Source organism: Anser anser (genome assembly GCF_964211835.1).
Source record: "Anser anser genome assembly, chromosome: 2".
Classification (NCBI taxonomy): domain Eukaryota; kingdom Metazoa; phylum Chordata; class Aves; order Anseriformes; family Anatidae; genus Anser; species Anser anser.
In genome coordinates this window covers 147,654,223-147,677,464 of record NC_139721.1, presented here as the reverse complement: position 1 = coordinate 147,677,464, position 23,242 = coordinate 147,654,223, and the positions used below count along the sequence as shown (strand labels likewise).

At 39.7% G+C, this 23,242-nt stretch overlaps 1 protein-coding gene across 4 annotated transcripts in view; it reads left to right on the top strand.

The window, feature by feature from the left end:
* Nucleotides 1-23,242, top strand: part of NRP1 (neuropilin 1) — a 111,266-nt gene that overhangs the window by 71,159 nt on the left and 16,865 nt on the right. For 2 of the 4 annotated variants that reach the window (XM_083824633.1, XM_083824632.1), the window contains exons 8-13: nt 6,863-7,018; nt 9,864-10,008; nt 11,587-11,918; nt 16,479-16,623; nt 19,522-19,605; nt 22,616-22,675. In XM_083824633.1, the coding sequence (XP_083680759.1) occupies nt 6,863-7,018; nt 9,864-10,008; nt 11,587-11,918; nt 16,479-16,623; nt 19,522-19,605; nt 22,616-22,675 (922 nt within the window). Of the gene's footprint in view, nt 1-6,862; nt 7,019-9,863; nt 10,009-11,586; nt 11,919-16,478; nt 16,624-19,521; nt 19,627-22,615; nt 22,676-23,242 lie in introns of all 4 variants that reach the window. The other 2 variants (XM_083824631.1, XM_083824630.1) reach the window with 1 other exon arrangement.

The following is a 23,242-nucleotide window of genomic DNA, read 5'->3' as shown; positions in this document are numbered from 1 at the left end:
CACAAGATGCTGATTACTTGGATCCCAGAGTCTATAGAAATCCCAATACTATTACATTTTCCTCTCTTTGTTATCAGAGTTTATTGTATCTCAGTGTTCAGGTTTTAAGTAGTTTTGAAGTAAGAAATAAATTAAGAAGAAGGTATTTTCTGAGCCTCCTGAATAACGATCGCGTCACATCAGAGCCCTACCAGGACGCATAAGGTGGAGCTTGGGAATGAATGAATAGCGGCAGGATCGCTCCCTGCCACTGCACGGGCACCGGCTGCGTTTCGCACAATACAGTTAGCCCCTTCCAGGGGAACAGGGCATTGCCCGAGCTTCTACACCCAACCCCTTCAAAGCCTCACACTGAAAATATCACGCAGAGCTAATGTGTACCAGTGGCAGCGCTTCTCTCAGCCCACTCGCAGCATTTCTCTTTCACATTTGATCTTTATAGTTTCCATACTGGAGCGATTTGGTTTGCTGAATTCTGGAAATGTCTCAAGTTGAAATGCTAGTGTATTAACCTGCTGTACTGAGTCTCTTTTGTTTCTCTTCACCAGAGTGCTGCTTGCCAATTTTTACAACTACAGCAGATTTTACTATTCAAACAGAACCAGATGGAACACCAGTTCAAAGAACATGTCAGAATTAAATATTTCTTTTTTAATTAGTTGCTTCTGATTTATGCAAAAAAAAATTAACATAAAAGTGGGAGAATGTGCCATGAATCCAGATGCAACACAGCCCACACAAGCATTATCTTTTCTCTGTCAGAGACACAGAGGCCTTTTCTTTCATTTTTTCTTGTCTTTTCTTTTTTCCTTTTTGTTTCTGGATTTCATTTTTCTTATACTTTCTGCATATTTTCTTTCTTCAGCCAGCCCCATAATGATGACCGAGGTTCTTTTATGTCTGTCAGTCATACGTTTTCATGACTATCTTGAATATTCTCTTGGAGAAACCGGCTGATCTGCCTCTGCAAAAATAAATAAATAAATAAATGAAATCACTGAACTCAATACTGCAATCCCAGCATTGGTATCTTAATGTGATAGCCTGCCTTGAATCAATTCTTTGTTTTCAGACAGGGAATCTTTACGCTCACGTTTTTTCTGCTGCAGAAAAGCATTTGGGCAGAGGGCAAAGAGTGTGAGGAATATTTCAACTGCTAAAGAAAGTTCATTTCCTTTTCTTTGCCAAGCATTCCTATTTCTTTGGCAAGAATATTTGTTCATCTTTGCTTTCATACCTTCCCGTTTTTGCCAAGTCACATAAGCGTCAGTTCAGTAAAGCATACTGACTGAGGGCAGTTGCTTAGCACAGGCTAGAAGTTGAGCGTGTGATTAGCTGCTTTCTCTTCTGGGGCTTTCAGTATGTTGCTGTCAAGGTCGATGAAAAAGACTTCAGTGACTCAGGAGAGATCCTACTAACAGCATTATTTTCATCTTTCTTTGTTTATGGAGCTGTCACAAATAACACCGAGAATCTTGCACAAAAGTCTGAGATGGTTTATAGGTTTAACTACTTTCACTTAAACTCAGGATGAATATTCACACCCTGTCATTAATCAAGGAGTTGTGCTCTTGTAATGATGACTTATTTCAGGGATGAAGACTTTTGGAAGTAATTTTCCAACCAAATTAACAAAACTCCTTTCAGAATTTCGACTAGAGACTGTGCCATTTTTATTTAGCATTATAATCTTTTTTACTTCAAGCTCAATGAATAAAAGAATTAAGTGATAGTTTTGTATACATCATGGGAGAACATGATTGGTCAAAACAACAGCAACATCTAATAAAAAATATGGGCTTAACTAATGAAAAAGATCAGATCTTGCTTAATTAAAATATTTGACAGAAGAACAGTGAAGCATCACAACAGTTAATCTAACTCAGAGCACTGTATGCTATCTAGGGAAATGACACAGTTCTCTAAAAATATTTACTTTGGTGTGTTGTGTCAAGTGATGGATTATACAGCTTTTCAAGCCACAAGAGATGCCCACAACAAAAAGCTTCCTGTTGTTAATCAAACTCCAGCACTTTGTCCTTTATTTTCTCAGGCTGTTGAGCAGACCTACAGTAGGAGTGTTAAAAGCTCGTGAAACTGCTCCCTTGCTACAGCTCCCTCAATGACTGTATTTTATTTAGCAAGGCAGATTTTCATTCTGAAAATAAGGACTTCCATACAATGGCATGGTTATGTATGACAACAGGGAGAAGCAATATTCATTTCATGTCATGCATGTTGTGTGCTGTTCGTTAACCAGCAGTTTGCTAAGACTTGCTACATGATATATTGTGCAGAGCTAAATGTTATTCTTTTTCCTTCTCCTTAACTGCTCTCAAATCAAATGTGCATGCCACCCCTTGCATATCTATGTCTTACAAATGTGTCACCCACCCACATTTTTTGGAGACAGTAAGACAGCAATAAAAATATTTTTCCTGGATGCTAAAAGATATTGCAGAATAAATAGTGGGGAAATAATTCATATATAGAAACCACTACTGTCTTGCAATATGATTTCACAGCAAATAAATTGATTTTAGAAAGAGGAACAACTGGGGCTTTTTTACACGAACATTTCTCTCCTGGAAAAAAAAAATACAAGAGATATTCCTCATTTCTTGTAAGTTCGAGGCTCATTCCTTTAGGCAGGTCTGCTCCCAGTCTTGTACTTACCAATAAAGGTGGTCACATTGCAACACAGGCAATTTGTTGGATAAGGCCCTAAGGCACCATTTTCCAGAAGGGAGATGCTTTTTAGTCTGAATGAAGGCGAGCAAAATTTTGAAAATGTGTCAGTGTACTACAGTTAGTTAAATCTAAAATTCTGGTCATGGAAACGAAATGTCATGATTTCAGGCTTGGAGACAGCTGCCTATCTTGATCACAGCCATACAGCATGCAATAACTTACAAAATTGTTTGCATCCTGTAAAATAAATACCAGATGTTTGTTTATCATACTTGCAGAAAGTTCAATGTCAAATAATTGCAGGGAAATGCATTTGATGTTCATCTTCAAAAGTACTGTGTTTCATCACCATATCTCTCTGCAGTTCATTTTTACATGAAACACAAGTTCTTGAAGCAAAAAGGACACGAAGTCCAAAACAAAAAGCTAGCTGTTAAGGATTCATATTAATATCTTGGCTGGCAGTGACTGGATCTGAGAAAAATGGTTTACCTCTGGTCATGTAAACACTTGGAGGCCTCTGTTGAGAGGACATATTAAGCTGACTGGAAATTTCATGACTCAAGAAGCAAAAGTCTCCAAAAAGCATAGGAGTTCCTAACCATTTGGTGACACATCTATACTAGAGCTACTAGCTACCACTCTGCAGTGGTTCCTGTGGGTAACAGTACAGAAGAGCTGTCTTACCTCTGTTACATTTTGGTACCTTCAGATTCCAGTCATTATTAGCAGTTGACATGGTTGAGTTCCAACCCTGAGCAGTCCCCCGTGACATTTAAAATGTGTACTCTATGCACAATTTTGCATTTTACAAAAGGTAAAGCTAAAAAAAAAAAATCATCACAAAGTGATTAATGAAGATGAGTTTAACAGCTTCTTTAAGATGTTTCATGCAGTTTCCAAGGTAGTCTTCTACATAATTTATTTCTATCCCCTTACTTAGAGAAGAAGATTGGTAAATTTAGAACTTGATTCACAAACACACTTAGGCACTACAGAGAGGTGCTCAGCGTTGCAATTCTGTTTTTATGCACCTGGAGAGGAGCAGTTCCTCTGGAGGCCAGAGCAAAGAACAGCCAAAGGGATGAAAATGCTTTAAGCTCTACCTCTCCTCTGGACCTCCGTGCTGAGACCAAGCTAGTCTAGCTACTAATTCCAACCCTTCTGCTTCCCAGCTGCTTAACCCCACCTTTTTTGTATGCACTGTCCCTCTCTCACAAAACACTGATGGAGAAATGTGATTCTTTTTCCTCTATCAACTTGTGAGCAAACATCCCTATGCACGCAGCAGGTCCGGGGCTGCAGCTTGCCTCTGCAAGGGATTCGAAGCTGCAGCAGACAGTTGAACACTCCAGCCACCTGCCCCTAGGTGAGCTAGGGCTGTTGTTGACATAGCTCTGGTTTTCACGAAGTACATGAAGATTTGCTGATCTGGGGAGAGCACATCTACATGAGGAGATGTTCTTCCTAATGATAGGAGATGCCCCCCTCCCACATTGTATTTCCCAGTTACCAGGGCCAGGAGCATCATGAATTGCCTCTTCCTTACCTGTAGGCCAAAAAAAAAAAAAAAAAAAAAGGAGGCCTTCTCAGAGTCTCTCTCTCCCAGTAAGCTGTTAATTTCTGGCAGGAGAATTTCTGCCTACCTTTTGAATTCTGTCAGGTTTTTTAAATTAAAGTATTTTAGGATTTTCAATGCCCCAAGATTTAAGGGGGTACATTGAATATTGGTGCCTGGGCCTGAGCAAAATTTGAGCTCCTGAAGTTCTTTGATGGGACAAGCATGAGGTGCCTGAACAGCCAGTGATCGGTAGCTGCAATTGTCCGTTCACGCTTCAGCTAATCAAATCTTCCCCTAAATCCCCCATGTTAAATTTTAACTTGTCCTCAGATGTCTAGAACTCTTGCAATAGGCCATTGCTTGACTTTATTCACAATGAAGTACTTACTGTATATTAAAAAGCCCCTACTAGAATCATTTCAAATCAGTTGGAACGGTACAGGCTTGGGACCCTAATCATTTCAAAACTGAAGAGCTGTTTCAAATTGTAAGAGAAGCAGATCATTTAAATAACTTAGCTCTGCACTCCCTCAGACTTCCAGATTTTCAAGTGCACTTCAGCCTGAAAGTGAATGTGGTATTGGACATAACTCAGTGCAGCACACTTTACAATCAGCAGAGTACAGTTTGGAGAGCATTTGAAGTTAAGCTGAGATTGCTCAGTGCAATGATGCCCAGATTCCCCCATTAACTTTCAGATTGCAACAATCTAACATCTGAGACTCTCCAGTTACTTTAAATCACTTGATTGTTTTTGTAAGGCGGTGCTCCCGTTTTTTTATTTTTTTTAAAGACTGGATTTTTTATTTTTTTTTTATCAAGACAAAACAAAATGTTGCAGTATTTCACCTCCGAAGACCAAGGCTGAAATATTGCGTATAGACTTTACCAGCTTTAAAATCTGTGGCAGGGGCAGCAGCTTTGTGCTGAAAGCCAGTTTTATTTGTCGCACACAAGGCTCCTATTCTTGTGTTGGAAGACTTCAAAATGACTTGTATATGACATGGGCATTGAGAAAGCAGCCAGCCTGTCCTCAGTAGCACTTCCTTCAGCATTCTGAGAGAGAATGCAGAGCATGTTGATTTAACCGCTCCAGCGCCTTTGGATATATGACATACATCCAGGAAAAAGGATGCCTGTGGGACACAGGGGACCTATATGCTGCATCCTGCATGCTTTGGAAATAATGAGAAGGCCTGAGACATTCATAGGACATTTACATGAGAAGGGTTAATTCAACCTATTATTGTGCTACTAAAGTCTGGACAACTGAAGTTGAGGTGAATTAATTGCTTTGATTAATAATTTGTGAACAGTGTAATTTTGTGTTGAAATTAAATGGCTTGTTTTAGGAAACAAAGAGAATATTCTAGCTGTGGAGAAGGCAGGGTGATTAATTTGATTTTAATCGGTTTGTTGCTATGGCTAAAGAAAGGAAGTAAGGAAATGGCAGGTGTTTCATACTCTGTGGTTACTGACCAGGCAGTGAGAAAGTTTTGTGCCTAGTTTCAGCCATTTGGCAGCTGGGACAAAGGCTTCTTTTGCTAGCAGAGCTGACTTTGGTAGCCATGCTCTGGCACCCAGCATCATCCTCCCAGCTCAACTTCAGTGATGCCGTGAGATGAACTAGATGAGGAAACAGATCTGTATTGCAAATAATTTAGGGGGGAGAGTAAAAGGGGGTTAACCCACATCAATCCTCCATTTGGTTGCAATGTAACCTCATGAGGGAAAGAGAAAGAGAGAGTGGTGGAAGAAGACAGAAAGCCTCCAACATGCATTCGTGTGCACACCATAGCCTCCATTTCTCCAGCAAGTTCAAAATGCCAGTGTTTTCTAATGACTGAAGTTCACTACAGTTGTCAGTTGGAAGAGAATTATTGCACTTGTGTTAATGCTGCCTTCTTTTTTTCCTGCAAATACCTCATACAGTGCAAGCTACATTTGCCTTTTCCCCTACAAATTACACCATGATTCATAATTATCTTGTGACTAAGTAATACACTATGGGTTTCTTTTCTCCCTGTCTGTTTGCAAGTGATGAGCTCCTGGGTTTCAGCAGAATTCTTGTTATCGTTCCCTAAGTGCACGGCTTTGATATTGTACTAGTAAATTTCATCCCATTTCTAATACTCCAATCCTCAGGGTCATTCAGCTCTCACTGCTTTACTCTCCTCTGTATTGGCAATGCCTGGCAGCTTTGTGTCCTCAGCAAATTTCATTAGCATCTATGCAAGATAGTTAATGAGAGTATTAAGGAAGATTGTTCACCAGACTGGTCCTTGAGGAACTTCACAAGTAACTTGTCTGCAGTCTAGTGATTGCCAGTTGCACTGATAGGGTTTCTGGTTCCTCCCCCGTAGAGCAAAAATAAATCTCTGGCATGTGGGTAACACTCCTGAGTGATCAGGCAAATGTTCCTGTCTCCTGTGAGACACTGTTAGCAAAAGAGGAGACTATGACCATGTTGTTGTCAATAATATGCTGCAATTTCCCTTATACAAATCCTTATTATCTCTGCAAAACATGTGGGGATGGTGGGGTCACGTCTGCAGCACTGCTGTTCTCTGAACTGATTGACCTCACATCCCCATTCGTTCATTACCACAGGTGGATCTAGGCCTTCTCCGCTTCGTTTCTGGAATTGGGACCCAAGGAGCCATCTCTAAAGAAACAAAGAAAGAATATTACCTGAAAACATACCGCGTAGATGTCAGCTCCAATGGAGAGGACTGGATTACACTTAAGGAGGGAAACAAGCCTGTTGTAAGTCTTTTCTCTTTTACCTCTCTTTGTCCAAGGAATAGATTACTGAACTCCTTAGTTACTATCTGTTCTAAATAAATAAATTAAAAAAAATAAAGGTTTAATCAGCATGATCAAGGTTCACAGTATCCCAAATCCAAAAGACAGAAACTGTCTCAATAGAGATGGGCCACAGAAATTATTTGTGGGCAGACTCGAGCAGGTGAAAAGGTGCTGCATCGCCCGCTGTAGCCATCAGAATTAGAGTGGTTTGGCTCATTTCCCTGGAGTGTGCTGCTGTTTCCCAGTTTGCTAGAATTTCCTATGTGACCTTGAGAAAACAATATGGGGGACCTTTTAAAAAATGTATGTATGTGTCTGCTGCAAAGCTCTGGATATGTGTGGTTTCAGTACCTCAGCATAGCCCTGCTGTCTTGCAGGAGTGCTACCGAGTCATTAGTAATTTGTTAGACATCTAAGCATTTCAGTGGTGGAGGTCATGCAGGCAGATAATTAGGCATACCTTTCCATCCTTATAGATTTTTATCACCTTTCCATTTATCAGCGCATTTACTCCTTGTGACCTCCCAATCAAACAGCTTTAGACACTCATAAGAAAAATCTTCATTATCTGCTACCGTGAGCATAAAGCTCGTTACTGAGAAGTCAGTTCTGCTCCAGCTCTCACGTGAATAGTCCCAGTGAGGCTGTGCCTCCCTTCCTGCCTCACCTGGGACATACCCAGGGGCAGCAGCCCCAGCAACTGCCAAGGGGCTGATGAAACTGGAAAGGTTTTGTGCTGACTCTCTTCAAAAGAGCTTTTCTGTGGTCTTTCTTCAAGGATTCAGAATGGCTGTGTAATATTAAGTTGTCAGTGTAACCATATCTAGCTGTAAATATTTGGTTACTGGTCTGTCCCTTACTCATCTGTAAGTGCTATGCCAAGGCTGCTACACTTATCTAGTCAAAATGGTAGCAGTGATCAGTGTGTTCATCTTTCTTCTTTGAAAGACTTTGTAACAAACAAACCAAATAATAATAATAATAATAATAATAAAGAATCCTGAAAGCCTCTCTTTGACAGGTGTTATCCTGGTTTTACAGTTGAGAAGGAACTTTAGAAGGTCACATGCCTCACTGTGGGCACTATGTAATGATTTGCAAAAGTACAATATCTGACTTGCCCAAAGTCACAGGAGGAGCCAACACTGCAGCACGTACAAGACACAGAGTTTCCTGGCTCTGGTTCCCGTCATCTGAACAAATGCCTCTTTCAAATTCAGACCATGCCCGATTTTCATTATCAGCTTCAATTTGTAAACTCTCCAAGAGTGTATTTTACATGAGTTTCCATTGTACGTGCTGTCTTTAATTCATAGCGAACTGAACTAAATGTCTCGTATTTATTCAGAGGGTTTATTAAAAAAAATCAGGGTTCTAAAATAACAATGTTTTGCTGTTGATTAGGACAAGAAAAAAACTGTACAGCCGGTCTCCCTCTAGTATCTTTACTCAAATCAAAAGTTAAGGAGGCTTGGCTACGGAAAAATGACAGGCAGCCACCAATGTCCTGAAGGAAGCCTCAGCGAGTTGTGCACTCGTCAGGAGCTGTGTGCATTAGGGAGACTCACTGCTTTGGATAGGGGCACACCTCGAGAATGGCAGCATGTCCTTCAGAGAAAAAAAATAATAATAATTGCTGAAAAGATATGTAGATTAATTTAAAATCTCTTGCTGGGTATGAAACTCCAATATTAAATTATTTAAGAAATAACCGGGCCTGATGAGCTGGCAGCTGTGTGCTTCTGGCCTCTGCTGCAAATTAGTGCAGTTATTGCAAGTAACAAACAGGAAAGTAGACACCGTATGTAAGAAATGGAAGAATATCCCATAAAAAGCCAGGGGCCCGCGGCCCTGGCAAACAACAGGAAGTCAGTTCCCTCTACGTGAGAAAGAGGCAGGAAGCTGAATCACCTTCTTTGGACTAGAACATTGCAACGTTTCAGCTCTGCTAGGAAGGAGTGTGTTTGCAGGATCCTCGACATGAAAGCACAGCACAATCCTGTCTCTTCTCGTGGAAGTCTTATTGTTCATCTGATCTGCCCATTAGCCTCAGGGGACTCAGAGAAAATCTTAGAACCTGCTATATAGATTGTAAATAGACTTCCATCTCAGTATGCAAGGAGATAGAAATACTGAGTGTTTGTTAAAAGGATTTAAAAACAAAAGGTTAACAGAGCGAGGGTTGCACAACACACTCAGAAAAACACTTATGTCCAAGGACAGCAAAACAATATGTGTTTTTAGCTTAACTCCATACAGGGATTTTTACATGGTCTAACTGAAATCCAAACCTTTAACTTGGGCATGAGGTTTTGTAGTTTTTTGCATCGTTCTGTGAGTGTGCAAGGAATAAAACTCTCCTAATTGGGCAGTGAGAGATTATTCCAGGACATGGCAATCCTTGATTTGCAAAGAGCTGCATACAGACCTGGGCATTAGGAATACATCAACATTGGCAAGGAGTGGACAGAGCCTTGCTGTGTTCAGGGGGGCTCCTGCTCTCCTGGTGGCCCTGAGCTCCCCTGGTCTGCTCTGCAGCGTTATGGTGTGCTATGGGACGTGGCAGGTGTCAAGTATTTTTTTAATATAATTGAACATCTTTTCCTCCTAAAGGAAAGCTTATTTTTCTGCAAAATTGTGTTAGCAGTTTAATGAGATAGCTCTCCATGTAAGTCTTTTTTCTCATCCCCCACGAAAATAATCCTGGCTAGACCTTGTATCACTAGTATCTGTAAAGCACAGAATTATAAACACGATTTAAAAGAAAATCTAACATATATATACTTTTTCTTTCCACATAAAGGTGTTTCAAGGGAATAGCAATCCCACTGATGTTGTTTACAGACCTTTTGCCAAACCAGTTTTAACACGGTTTGTGCGAATTAGACCTGTGTCTTGGGAAAATGGAGTATCGCTGAGATTTGAAGTATATGGCTGCAAGATAACAGGTAGGTCTTGGGAAGGATTTTAAAAACAAGGGAACTTCTTGTGCCTATGCTGCATTTTTTATTTGTATTACTGAAATGCATCTTCACTATTTCCACTGTGGTCTGAATGTAGATATGTAAACAAATTGAGAAAGAAAACCCAACAACACAAACATCCAGTGTTATCTTAATGTTCTAGCATTCTCTTTTAAGTGTTCAACTTTAAGTAGTTTAATAAATAAAGTGCAATTACTTTTCATGTAGTTCTTTTGCAGCTCCTTGCAAATTGCCTGAGATACACAGCTATTTTCCAAATTCACTTCTTGTTTTCCCTTCCTTACCCTCCTGTCCCTCTCTCTCCTGACTGCTATTTGTAGTTTGATCTCAGCAGATTTCATATACATATCTAGCTTTATAAACACAGCAAGGTACAGACCCTGAGATCTGATGCCTATTCCAGCATCTAGACATATAAACCCAGCTTCCCACCGGTGCTCACTTCTTGGAATGTAACTCCTTTACAACACACAGACACCTACCCAAATAACTGCCCAAAGTACTTTCTGAGGTAACAGCAAAAGGTGTTTACTACCATGAAAATACTATCTTGAAAAAAATAAACAGGCACAACCAAGAATTATTTTAGACTCCTACAAAAATGTATTAACATTGTATATGTAAAGTAAAAATAATCTTCTATAAAACCTTTTACAAGGTGTATATTAAAGTAAATGTTAATTATTGAGTATTTTTATAAATCTGATTTTTCTATAAAATGTCATTTCATAGTACTTAATACAGTTTACTTGCACTAATTTTTAGTAGTTCTATGATTTTTTTCTTTCCTTAATGTCTTTCTTCAGTCTTGAAAATGTTTCTTAGGACTGGCTTCCATGGAGTAGGAAAATAAGATTAATGAATACAGAGTTATAAAATTCCAAGTCAATCTATGAAATCCTTCCAGATTAGATGAAGGTAAAATCAGTAGAACTGGTATTAGAGTCTATAATGGAAGTCTTCATTCCTTGTTAGTAGCTTTTCCTACTTTCAATTTATATTTATCTGGGACTATAACAGAAGTAACTATTTAGTTTCTATGTCCTTTGAAAATGCCTGAGACCAAAGAAATGCAATAGAAAAATGGAGGTACAACAATAAACTGTATTTTATAGAATATATAAAAGATTTCAATTTCCAGCATCATAAGAAATAAGTAATCTGCAACTGGGTTTTGGCTGATTTGGGAAATTTTCCCTAGGGAAATATTCACAAATTCAGATGTGACCCTGCACTCTTTGGCTTAGCAAGAAGAATAGAAAACAAGAATAGAATAAGATTTTCTGATCCTTTTGGTTCCCATCAAGCCAGAAATACTTGTGGTATTTTGGTACTTCCATTTCCTGCCAAAACTAGGATGTGCAAGTTTGAACAAATGAAAATTATATACAAATCCAAAAAGATTATTTTGGATATAAAAAAGAAATAAGAAATTGCTTATGAGAGTTGAAATGATTGATATGTCCTGTTTCTGTTTTGGTGTTTGTTCAGATTAACTATTTAGTTCATTGGTTTTTTTGTTTATTTGTTTTTTCTTTGTAGATTACCCTTGCTCTGGGATGCTGGGTATGGTGTCTGGGCTCATTCCTGACTCTCAGATTACTGCATCTACTCAAGTTGATCGAAACTGGATCCCAGAAAATGCTCGCCTCATAACAAGCCGTTCAGGTTGGGCGCTGCCACCAACTACTCATCCATATACAAATGAATGGCTTCAAATAGACCTTGGTGAAGAAAAACAGGTGAGGGGCATAATTGTCCAAGGAGGCAAGCACCGAGAAAACAAAGTATTCATGAAAAAATTCAAAATCGGCTACAGCAACAATGGATCAGATTGGAAAATGATCATGGATTCCAGCAAGAAAAAGATAAAGGTAAGGAGGATTTCTCTGCATGGGGAGGAGCTCATATTAAATTTTTATACCTTTATCTCTGATCTTGGAAAGGCACAATGTTAGGATGAAGCTAAACAGGAGGGTTTGTAGGACAAAAACACTGAAGGGATGCTGTGGTAGTGGTACAATGAGTGCAGGAGCTGATCTCAGGACATTAACCACTCTGGCAAAGGTTTTGTGTATTCAGCAGCTAGTTCAGAAGATGACTTCTGCCAAGAGTGATGCGCCTCTTCAGCCCCTAGGTTACTCCAAAATCCCATGTAACTGTAATATCCAGCACTACCAAAAAAGTAGAGTTCCATCTGCAGTTTTCCACCGACTGTGAGTGAGCGTATTTGAGACACAGAATTATTTTTCCTCTGCTTCTTTTTTTTCTAAGCAGCTGAATGAGGATGGTGTTATTTAACTCAATGGGGTACCTGTTGGATTTCTGAACTGCCTGTAGGCTGCTTTGAGAGCTTCACAGGCTCTCCATGATGGTCTGATCTAAGTCGCACTGCAAGAGTGATGTCGTTTTTGACGTTATCCCATCATAGGTGGAAAGTACTATTGTACTATTACAAGTGAAGCATCTTGGTGTGTGATTGGGAATAAAGGACAGCTGGTTTGTAGGATCAAGCAAAAACTGCAAGGGATTTACAGGGAAGGGTCAAATGAATTGCTGGGTTAAATGACAAGAAAAAGAAAAATTAGTACTCTCCAGAAAAGCTTCTGAGAATGTACCTACTTTGCTTTGTCTTTGAATGTATGCTCTTCAGGACATAAAATGTACTGTTTAGAAAATTTACCCCAAATCCCATTCATTATTTTCCATCTAGTTTTGCTACTGTTGCTCAACAAAGTGTATTTTTGCCTTGAGAGTCACAACCCTTTCTCAGTCCTCCTTCCTTTCCCTTGAGGGAAACAGTGGGCATACACAATTGTTCAGGGACTGGTGCTGCAGTACTGGAAGGATCAGGGAATCTGATCCACCAGAAACGTGCCCTCAAAAGGCAAATCAGTACAGTGCTTGGCAGATGGAAACCTTGAGAGTTGTTCCATATCTTAGCTGTGTCAGTCTGAAAATTAAATGTAAAAGCTGTTTTGTTATAGAGACTCTTCAATTGGACAAACCTATATTTCGTTAAAGGAAAAACTGAGTGGGCCCAGGGATGTAGCTTTTCCAGGCACATTTGGTAAATATTGGACTTCATTCTCTCCTGTTTTAATCTCACTGAATATGTCTGCATTTTCTCACTTCTCATCACTTTTCATCATTTGTTTTGGGGATTAAAACTAAATGAATTCAGCCTTTGCAGTCAGCTCCTTTCTCTTGTTACCATGAGTTTTGACTTCATCATAAAGTGTGAAGAGAGTGTAAATCAACAATGGGATCTAACCATTTTCTTTCTAAAATAGATGTTGTTTTGACATGTACATGAGCACTGTGGCTCAATGAGGGAAAAAAATAATGCCATATGCTTTCAAAGCAGTGCGCCGTCTGCTGCATGGCTTTCTGTTTTCTAATACAAGCACTTGCCATCATTGTCAGAAGTTAACGGTTTGACAAGAAAACTAGAGTGCTAACTAACACACTGAGCCCATCCTCAGCTTTCATCACTACCAGAAATTAACTTTCAAAGATTAATGGAGCTAGGAGGGCTGGAATTCAAATCTCTTGTGGCCTAATTATAATCCTTCCCCAAAATTCAAGACATTTAATAAACTTTCCTCCAAAGCACAAGTTTTCTTTAAAGAGAATTAGATAAATCCTATGATTTGGGAGTCTGAGGGATTTAAAATGTTAATACTGGAATGTAGTATTTTTAAATGTAAGTAGAGCTGGATGGGACAGAATGCTATAATGAGTCACAGCAGGAACGTGGATTAGAAACAGCCCTGTTTTATGAAATGAAACACATCGTTTCACTTGGTTAAAGTCTCGACTTTCAATAAACAAACAACTGCACGTTAGGAAAAGAGAGAGCAATGACAAGCTAAATGTAAAAACAGAATATGTCCAAAGGATGAAACATCACCTTGGTCCTCAATGGAATCTTGTCATCCATACCTGCAGCTCCTTCCATAGGACTACCATAACTCTTTCCTCTTTAGCTTACCCACTTTCCGCTGTTTTTGACTGTGCAGAATGTTTCCCCCTTTAGCCTCTATCAAGCACACAGAGGGGTGAACGCCACTCAGATCCTCAAATGACCATGCACAACTCCATACTCATTTCAAAGTCCAGCTGGTATTTGTTCTCCAAAGTCTTGCTCAAGCTTACTCAGTATATTCATCTTTGTCTTCCATACTTCTTTCCTACTTCCACTTACCGACTGATGACCTTTTTTGTTTTTCACACCTCCTCTGGTCATGTCTTGCACAAGAAACTGAATATCCTGCCATCTGGAACAACCTTTTTTAATTTCTCTGCCATATTTGTTTTGATTTAAAAAGCTGTTAGGAAGACTTTTTTTCCCTCTTGCTTATTTATATTCTCTTTTGTTTAGCAATTATTTATTATACTTGTTTTTGCAGTGTGAGTAGTATGCAAGAAGCGATTTGTGACATAGCCTATATAAAAGACATTCACAAAATGAAGTTTTACTGTATACTTTTTTCTCCTCCCCCACAAAGAATATCAGTACGTGTTTTAAATGAACAGTCAAAATTGAATCACAGGCAGCTCTGCACTACAAAGGACAATGATTCAATATAATTATGATTCAATATAATTCTAGATGCCTATTGAATTCTAATGTCTATGTGTCAGTACTCCAGTATTGATGTCTTTTATAAAACATTTTTCATTATTATATGTTGTTATTAAGACTACTATTAAAAAGGAAGCAAGGATTCCTCAGATACATGTGTCTGTCTACTTTTTGCACATAAAATGGCATTCATTCTTTCTCATACGGTAGGTAGCTTTTCTGATCATTTGCACTACATTGCTGTTGAAATATAATAATATATAATTGCATTTTAATTAGATCTGACAGGCCATCTACATGTGAATTCTTGACAACTGTCTTCCATGCACTGTCAGAACACCAGGTCAGCCAGTGTCCCTTGAAGGCACCTTGGAGATAAGTCTTCCCTACGAAATAGGAGCAGAAGCATTAATGTAGAAATTATTTCTTTTAATCCAGTTGGTCATAGCCACCCATCATCATTGGCTTTTGTGACTGGCACTCTAACCAATGGCCAGAAGAGATTTTGGACCATTGGTTCATTAAACAGATGCAGAGCAAAAACAAGCAAGGCTTTTAGGACTGCACCAAATATACAAGAAGCAATTGGTTTTACCTATGCTTTTTTTCTGTCTTGGACAATGCAGCCTGTTTTTCCCATGGCTTCTGTTTTCTCTGCCCCCAGGTCAATAGGAAGAGTTTATTGCAGGTTGGGTTTTGTTATCATTCAAAATGAAAGGCAGACAGGCGGTGGTTTCTTCCAGAAGTAAGCTTCAGACCTCACAGCTATCTGTTGGAAGTAACAGCGCTTCTAAACAGTTCATATAAGTTAGTTTTAATGATTTGTAATTTAACTAATTCATACAAAGAAAAGTTGAAAACACTTTACTTTTACTTCATTGTTATATGCATTTTCATATATTGTTCTTTATTCTCTATAAGATCTTCTGGAGTTACTTTTTACCATAAAATAGGCTAAAAATAACTGTTTGCCTGTCTTGGCTCGTAAACACTTCATGGCAAGGACTGTTTCTTTGTACAGTTAATTCATTCTCATGACCGATTATCTCCATGGATGCACCCAGGGTGTTGCTTTAAGTACAAATTATAACATGTTCCATATGCAAAATTTCACTGACGGGAAGCTGAAAGTATCAAACAAATGCCATTGAGAGCTGTTTTACGGCTGAAGAACCCAGAGTGCAACTCAGACTAGAGATTTTTGTCTGAAATGTACATTCGCTGACCTGCCTTACCCGTCAGATTATATTGCAGTTTTATCAGGAAGCAGCTTTCTTCTTTCTTTCTTTCTTTCTTGCTTTCTTTCTTTCTTTTTATTCTTATTCAATAGCAGTCTCACTGGAAGAACTCTTGCAGCTACTGTTCCTGGAGTTTAATTTATGCCTTTTGAGATAACTACAACTTGTGAAACTCTGTCACTGGGGGAAATCAGATTGAAATTTTCTCTTGAATAGTTGGATTATTATTGTAACCACTTAAAAGGTGACAGGATCTTCACCTCAGTCATTTTTTTTCCCTAAGAACTGTTGAAAATATCACCCAGCTAAACCCCAGATCAGAGCGTCATTTAAAAACATGTCTCATTAAACACTCAGCTCTTGTTATGACCCTGATGGATTGGTTGCTACTGAGTTTATGAAAAAAGAAAAATGAAAAATGAAATGCATTACTTTTCCAAGAAGCTTAAACTGTGTATTTTCTATTCTCATTTAGGGCAGGAAAGTCTGACACTTATTAAATGGTTAGAATCTGGCCTACATCTCACCTAATTAAAAAGCTAAAGAATGAAGAAAATGTTGAAAATATATTTTCATTTTTAACAAGTAGCATTTGTTATGCTTTGCAGACTTTTGAAGGAAACACCAACTACGACACACCTGAACTGCGGACTTTTGAACCTGTATCGACAAGATTCATCCGTGTCTACCCTGAGAGAGCCACACACGGAGGACTGGGACTGCGAATGGAGCTGCTGGGCTGTGAACTCGAAGGTAATTGCTCTGCTAGAGATGAATGCACTTTATTATTTTCACACATACATTCTGTACTTGGACTACTGCTGAACACTGCTGTTCCTGTACAGGCAGCACGTTGGACTCTCGCTTCCGTGACTGCCATTAGTGCTGTTTCTTGGACTAATCAGTTCCTTCTCTGCAGACATTTGAATATGCCCAAGGCACAAATATTATTCTTTCTCCCATTCCTTTGTTGAATCACAGGGATATTCTCCACATGGTTTTCTGTTCCCTTAAGCAACCTTATGATTATACTTTCAAGAAGCATAGAGCTATTACGAGAAAATAAAGGAACTTATATTTTGTGTTACCATGATACAACCCAGGAAGAGACATTTTCTGAGAATGCAGAGGGTGTGTTGGACTAAATACAGCAATTATGCCTCCTGCTCCTTCAAACAACGTGAAAGTCGCACCAGACAGTATGGTAGACAATGATTACTTGTCTGGATAGGGTCTGTGCTCCTCTTTTTGGGGAGCAAGGGAGGTCCCCTGTGTTCCATACCAAGCTTTAATTTTGCAGTAGTATGTCAAGAGATGAAAGACCAGGAAAAGCAAAGTTTAGACATTTATCCTTGGGCTGTGACGTGAGGTATAATAATGCTTTGATTTTTGTTATATAAACAATAATTATTTAACATCATAGATAACTACAGATAACTACATGAATTTCACATTTTTATGTGGTGGATAATGTTATAGTGGCACGGGTTATAAATCACAGAGCTTAACAATACATATATAGTAACAAAACACATTATTGGGGGTTTCTTATGATACCTCATAAAGAAGTAGCTGAACAGGCTCCCAAGATGAATGAAACTGAATGTTCTGCCTCCATTTCTTTCTCACCATTTCATTCCCAAGGCAGACAAGTGGGAAGTATTTTCTGTGAGAACTACCACGTTCTGTGTTGTTTTTAGTGAAGGCCAGACTGAATAAGTGTGGTTTTTACTTGTCCCGGAAGGTGGGTAGGTTGGAAATACTTCTTAGTTCCTGCAGGAAGTCCTCATTTCCTGTGGGAATTCTTAGTTCCTGCAGACTATTGTGCTGCTTGCTCAGAAAAGAGAAAAGAAAACTCAGCACCTGCCCTGTGTAAACTCACAACCCATGGGTAACGTCCTCCTGCCACAGGGGTCCTGTAGCCACCTAGACATCAAGAAGTGAACCCATGGACCACCTTACAAGAATGTGTTACTCAGTGAGATGGAGGAGCCAAAGAGCAGACTAACTAGGCAAAATGCCTTTGCTTTTTGGGAAACTGCTTCACCAAGCATAATGTTCCCCGGGGACACATTACTTGCATTTATCTTCCCGCTGTGATGCACTTCTGAAGGTAGCTCACCTGTAGGTCACCCACGGATAGGCAAGGTCAATTTCAAAGCACCCATGAGAGAAGCATAATAAGAAAACTTTGTTGTATAACTGTCTTAAAGAGGGAGTTGAATGAAGAGAAGTTACTTGAGATTTCCTGAGGAGGACAGGAGCTGAGATGAGAAGAGAAGCATAGAGATAAGCACAGACAAGAGTAGAAATCAGCTCTCCAGCAGTAATGAGCAAGGGGAAGCTCAGAGCATCCCAGGGGGTTTATATGAAATGATGGCAGAGATGTAGGCAAGCTTGAGGCTATACAGGGGCATGAAGATCAAGATGAGAAACTCAACTCAATGCAGAAAGCTAGAGGGAGCTCCCAGAGGGGTTTTTAAAGAGATATGGGGAACAGACACTCTGTATAATTCATAACAGGTAGAGAAGTGTTTCTTAAACTAGGGCTAGATTATACCTGTAAAGCACAGACTGGGGTCCTTGTTTCAGCCCACAATATAGCTACTTCAGAAACTACCATCCCCTCTGACATTATCAGTCTAAGTGCATAGGATCTTGTGTGGACAGTGGACTCTGGAGGCAGTAGAAGGGCAAAGAAGAATCCACGGAAGAGAAGCATTATTGTACAGCTTATAATACAGTAAAGCATTGTTAATGAAAATAACAGTAGTTGAGAACAGGCAAAGCCTGGACCATGTTCCCAGCCTGGTTATCTTAAGCCAGGGAACTATACTTAGAGCATAAAACTTAAACATAACACCAGGTATCCATATCCTGATTTTCCAGATGTGATATGTTTTGCAGACACTGGGATTTAGATATATTTTCTGGCGTCTTTCACAAATCTCAAGATCTTAATTGTAATAACGAAGGTCAGATTTTACTGGTTATGCAGCAGCTACCGGAAAGTCATCACCAGTGAGAAGCAAGCAGGTGGCCAGGAGGGATGACTGACATCATTGATGTCTTACTTATTTATAACTTCAACAAAAACAAAAGCAACTTCTTCCAGATCTTCTCATTGAGCACAAAGTGATTCTACATCACACTGCCTTCCTGCCACTGTTACCAGGACTCTGCTCAGACATTTCCTCTCTTATACGTGCTCTGCAGAGAGATTTCTTTGGCAATGTGGTAGGTGCTGCAGAATCACCACCTTGAGCACGCAGCCCTCCTGCTGCCTTTTACAGGCCTGCTCACAGGTGCTTTGGCCATGCAATAAACTGATGGGTTTTCTGTCCTTCCTTGAGACTCCCATTCTGCCTTGCCAGACCTCCACTCCTGTTTTTTAGGAATAAGCGTTCATCAGCCAGTCCAGGGCTTTGCTGCACAGCCCTTGAGCTCAGACACAGCAGAGTGCCCTAGGGCAGGAGGCAGAACAGGTGCTTTCCGTTGCAAAGAAATACTAACTAACCTGCAAAGTAGAGTTGCTCCTTTCCTCAAAAACAACACATGATGACAGCATATGGTACTCATCAAAATGTTAGTGCCAATTGCACGTTGATTCTCCAGCACACTTTTTAACTGGGCAACTGAATTTTGTTTCAGCTCCTACAGCTGTTCCTACCGTTTCCGAAGGCAAGCCTGTAGATGAGTGTGATGATGACCAGGCGAACTGTCACAGTGGCACAGGTGATGACTACCAACTGACAGGTGCAGAAACCATCCTCATTCCATTGCAGCTTCATTGTAGCTCATACCCATCGCCAGTAACCAGCTAAATGTTTGCACTGATTTAATCACTCAGCATAAATGGACATTGGTATGCAGTTTGTATTGTCAGTGCTGTCAAAACATAGACATCTGCCTTTTACATATGACAATACTTTTGATTGTTTTCTCAGCTATGTAATTTTTGAAGCAAATAATAGTGACTAGTTGGAACAGAGGGCATATTTTTGAGCAGGAATTGTGTCTAATCAAATGTCCTAATCAAACTTCCTCTTATTAAGAAAAAAGATGGACAAACCTTTTGAGATTTATTGTCTGAGACTGAAGAACTCAAAATGAAATATTGTTTAAGCTGAAGATACTCTTCCACACCTAAAATTTAGCGTAGGACTCAAATATCAACCCCAAATCTTTCTCAGACAGAAACAAAGCAGATTCGTGTCATCAAAGCATACTCACACATATACCACCGGAAAGATTTCCATGAGCTTCCCCACCAGCACTGCATTACAGCCACAGAGGGGCTGACGTTCTCCAAACTGCCATCACTAGCAGAAAAATAGCAGGGAGGGACATAGCGTAGTCTGCATTTGGAAGGGAGAAAGCTTCTTAAATTTCCTGTTTTCTCACTTCTGCACCAAACCAGTGTCCTTCTGATACAGCTGACACTGCACCACTACATTTTTTCTCTCTTCTTGGAGGTCACTTGCTCCACATAGCTCTGGGCCCATTTGAGGAGATCTTTCTGTAGCAGATCCATACTGCTACAGCAGCTAAGCTTATTTTTGGACAGAGCAACACGGGTTATTTCATCACTTCTCCCTGGTGTACTTATCTAATAAATGTTTATTACTTCTTATATCCATGACATAAAATAGCATTAAAACCTGGCAATAGCTGGCCAAGAGGACTTTGGGAAATCTTAGGTAAGAGAGAGATCAGCTTTTTGGAAGCAGCCAAGTAGAACATCCGACAGCAGATACAAATGAAAGTGCAGTTTCAGCTTTCTGAGCTTTGCCAATGTCTCATGTAAATGCATGTTGCAAATCAAATATTGAAAAACAATTCTTGAGCAGAAAAGACACTGCACAGTCACTGTCACTGCTTTTCAAATCAGTGTTCCAGATTAATCTTATTCTTTATGAATAAGAGCCATGCAGGGAGTCTGACAAAATAGTCTGTATTGTGTTAAGGTAGCTCAGGAAGCTTTCAATATTACTAAACGTATTTTTTTTATTTTTCTGAAAGCAAAGAGATGGGTCAGAAAACCCTGGGGCTTCCTGCAAAGCCCTACGCTGAGGGTTGTCTTGCAAGACCCAATAGGCAGAGACATATTTCACATACAGGCTGTGCGAGGGGAAGGAGACAGATCTATGCAGGCACCTTCCTCTTCATTTGCTCATAGTCTGTGTGCTTCAGGCAGCTCAGGACTGCATCCCACATATCCCTTCGGGAAAGGTTATTGAGCAGAAGAAACTCCCTCTGGCAATTTTTGCAGGCTGTGCTTAGGGAGCCATTTATAACCTCTAAGACAAGGGAACAGCTATCAGCCTTCCTGAACACCAGCTTTCTGGGGAACTGAACCTTTTTCACTACTAAAATTGAAAATTACTACATTGCCCTTCTACCAAAGTGCAGACACTTGAGTATAATTTACTACACCACCTAGAAACCCTGGCCAGTGCATGCTCAATTGTGGACACTGCAGAAATTCTGTGTTTTACTTACGATGCTATATATAACACAAAAATGCACAGAAGTGATTTTACCAATAATTTCATTGCAAATATTCTTTTCTTCCTCCAAAATGCATAGAAGGAAAGTATGTAAATCTCACGGTCCATTAAGGCTAGCAGAGAAAGGCAGAGGGGTTTTATCAGTGCCTTCCCCTCTTCCATCCACTCCCAGTGCGAGCATGGTGCCTGCGTTCTCCTGGGTACGGCTGCTAGAGTCACTTCCCTGATGGTACTCGCACATATGTGAGTATCACAATGAAGCCTTCCTTGCAATTAACTGTAATTGTGCTGTAGGCCAGATTCCTTCCTGCTCTATTTGGACCCCATACAGAGCTGCTCTATTTGCGTGGCGTATAGCATTTCCCATCAGATCATTCTCACAAACATAAAGCTGATATAGCTCAGGCATTCATTCTCATTGGAAGTCATCATAGTCATCCTTTCTATAATGCTTTAAGTACTTGCTTGCTGGAGAAGAGAAAAACTATTGACTGGTAATCAGCACCCCACTGCGCATTTATAATTGCGCTAATTTACTTTTTGTTTCCCTTATCAATATAAGGCTTACCTTAAAAAAGTCAAGTATTTTTAAAATTAGTGGGCTTAGGGAGAGGGCCGTGACCCCGCTCACCTCTTTTTCAACTGCTTGAAGAAGAAGACAAAGGGAAAGTTCTTAATTCCTCCTGCTTTTTGAGACAGAAGTGAAACCTGCCTTAGATGGTAGCCAAAAGTTGGGCAATTCCCACACACCTCTCCTGTGAGCTGGGGCCACAGCGCAGCCGAGAAGCAAGGCACAGGGAGGACCCAGCATGGCAGGGACTGGAGGAGCTCAGGTCTCTGATGTGGCAAGCATGTCATAGCTGAATGCACAGATGGGTGAGTGTTAGGAGGGGCTAGGGAGATCAGTCACTGATATCCCATGTGATTTTGAGCAAATCACTCTCTATAAAGTGAGGACAACCGTAAGGACATGGTGAGGATTTATTAGTTGGTATTTGCAAGGACTCCAAAGACAAAAAGCTTTATTTAATGACAAATACTAATTTTTTATTTTATTTTATTTTTTATAAAGGAAACCAGACCTTTAATGTCATATTTTCATGCTTAACATACTCAGTTACCTACATGTCTAGTAAAGGTGGTAATATTTCAGATTTAGATATAGGATATTCCTGATGATTGCTGTGTCCTTTGTTGTGTCCCATGTATCATGACATGCATAATTTCTTTTCCAGGTGGTACTACAGTACTGAATACAGAAAAGCCAACAGTAATAGACAATACACTACAACCAGGTAAAAAGAAAAAAAAAACTTATTAAAAACGTAATAAATTCCATACCCAAATTTCATACCAGAGACAAAATAATGAATTGCAGTACTTCCTGACTCCCCATTCCCTAAAAGTCTCTGAAGTAAAGAAGCATCTGGTCTCTCAGCTCTGTACAGTAAATATTTTATTCCTTTCATCCACATGTAGACACAGCAGAGAACAAGATTTCCTTCTGCATCAGCAAATGCCAAATGCTGACAAAATTGAACTAACTTAATCACACAGTGCACTGTCTCTAAATGTGGCATGTCAGTAACACAAAGTGTGTTTGCAAACTCCAGGAAAACAAAAACAGAGCCACACAAGCCATTCACTATTTATATCCATGGTTTTACAAAACTAAGACAAGTAAAGTTTGCCAGTTTTCTCCACCAGGGAGCTGGCAGTTTTACAATATTGTTTTCTAGCAATTTTTCTCAAAATGGGGTTACATAAACTGCTACCATGAACTTGAAAGGGGAGAAAGAAGTTGTCACTGGCAGCAGGTCCTTTTTACTTAATCAATACAATGACTAGCAGCTTTTAAAATC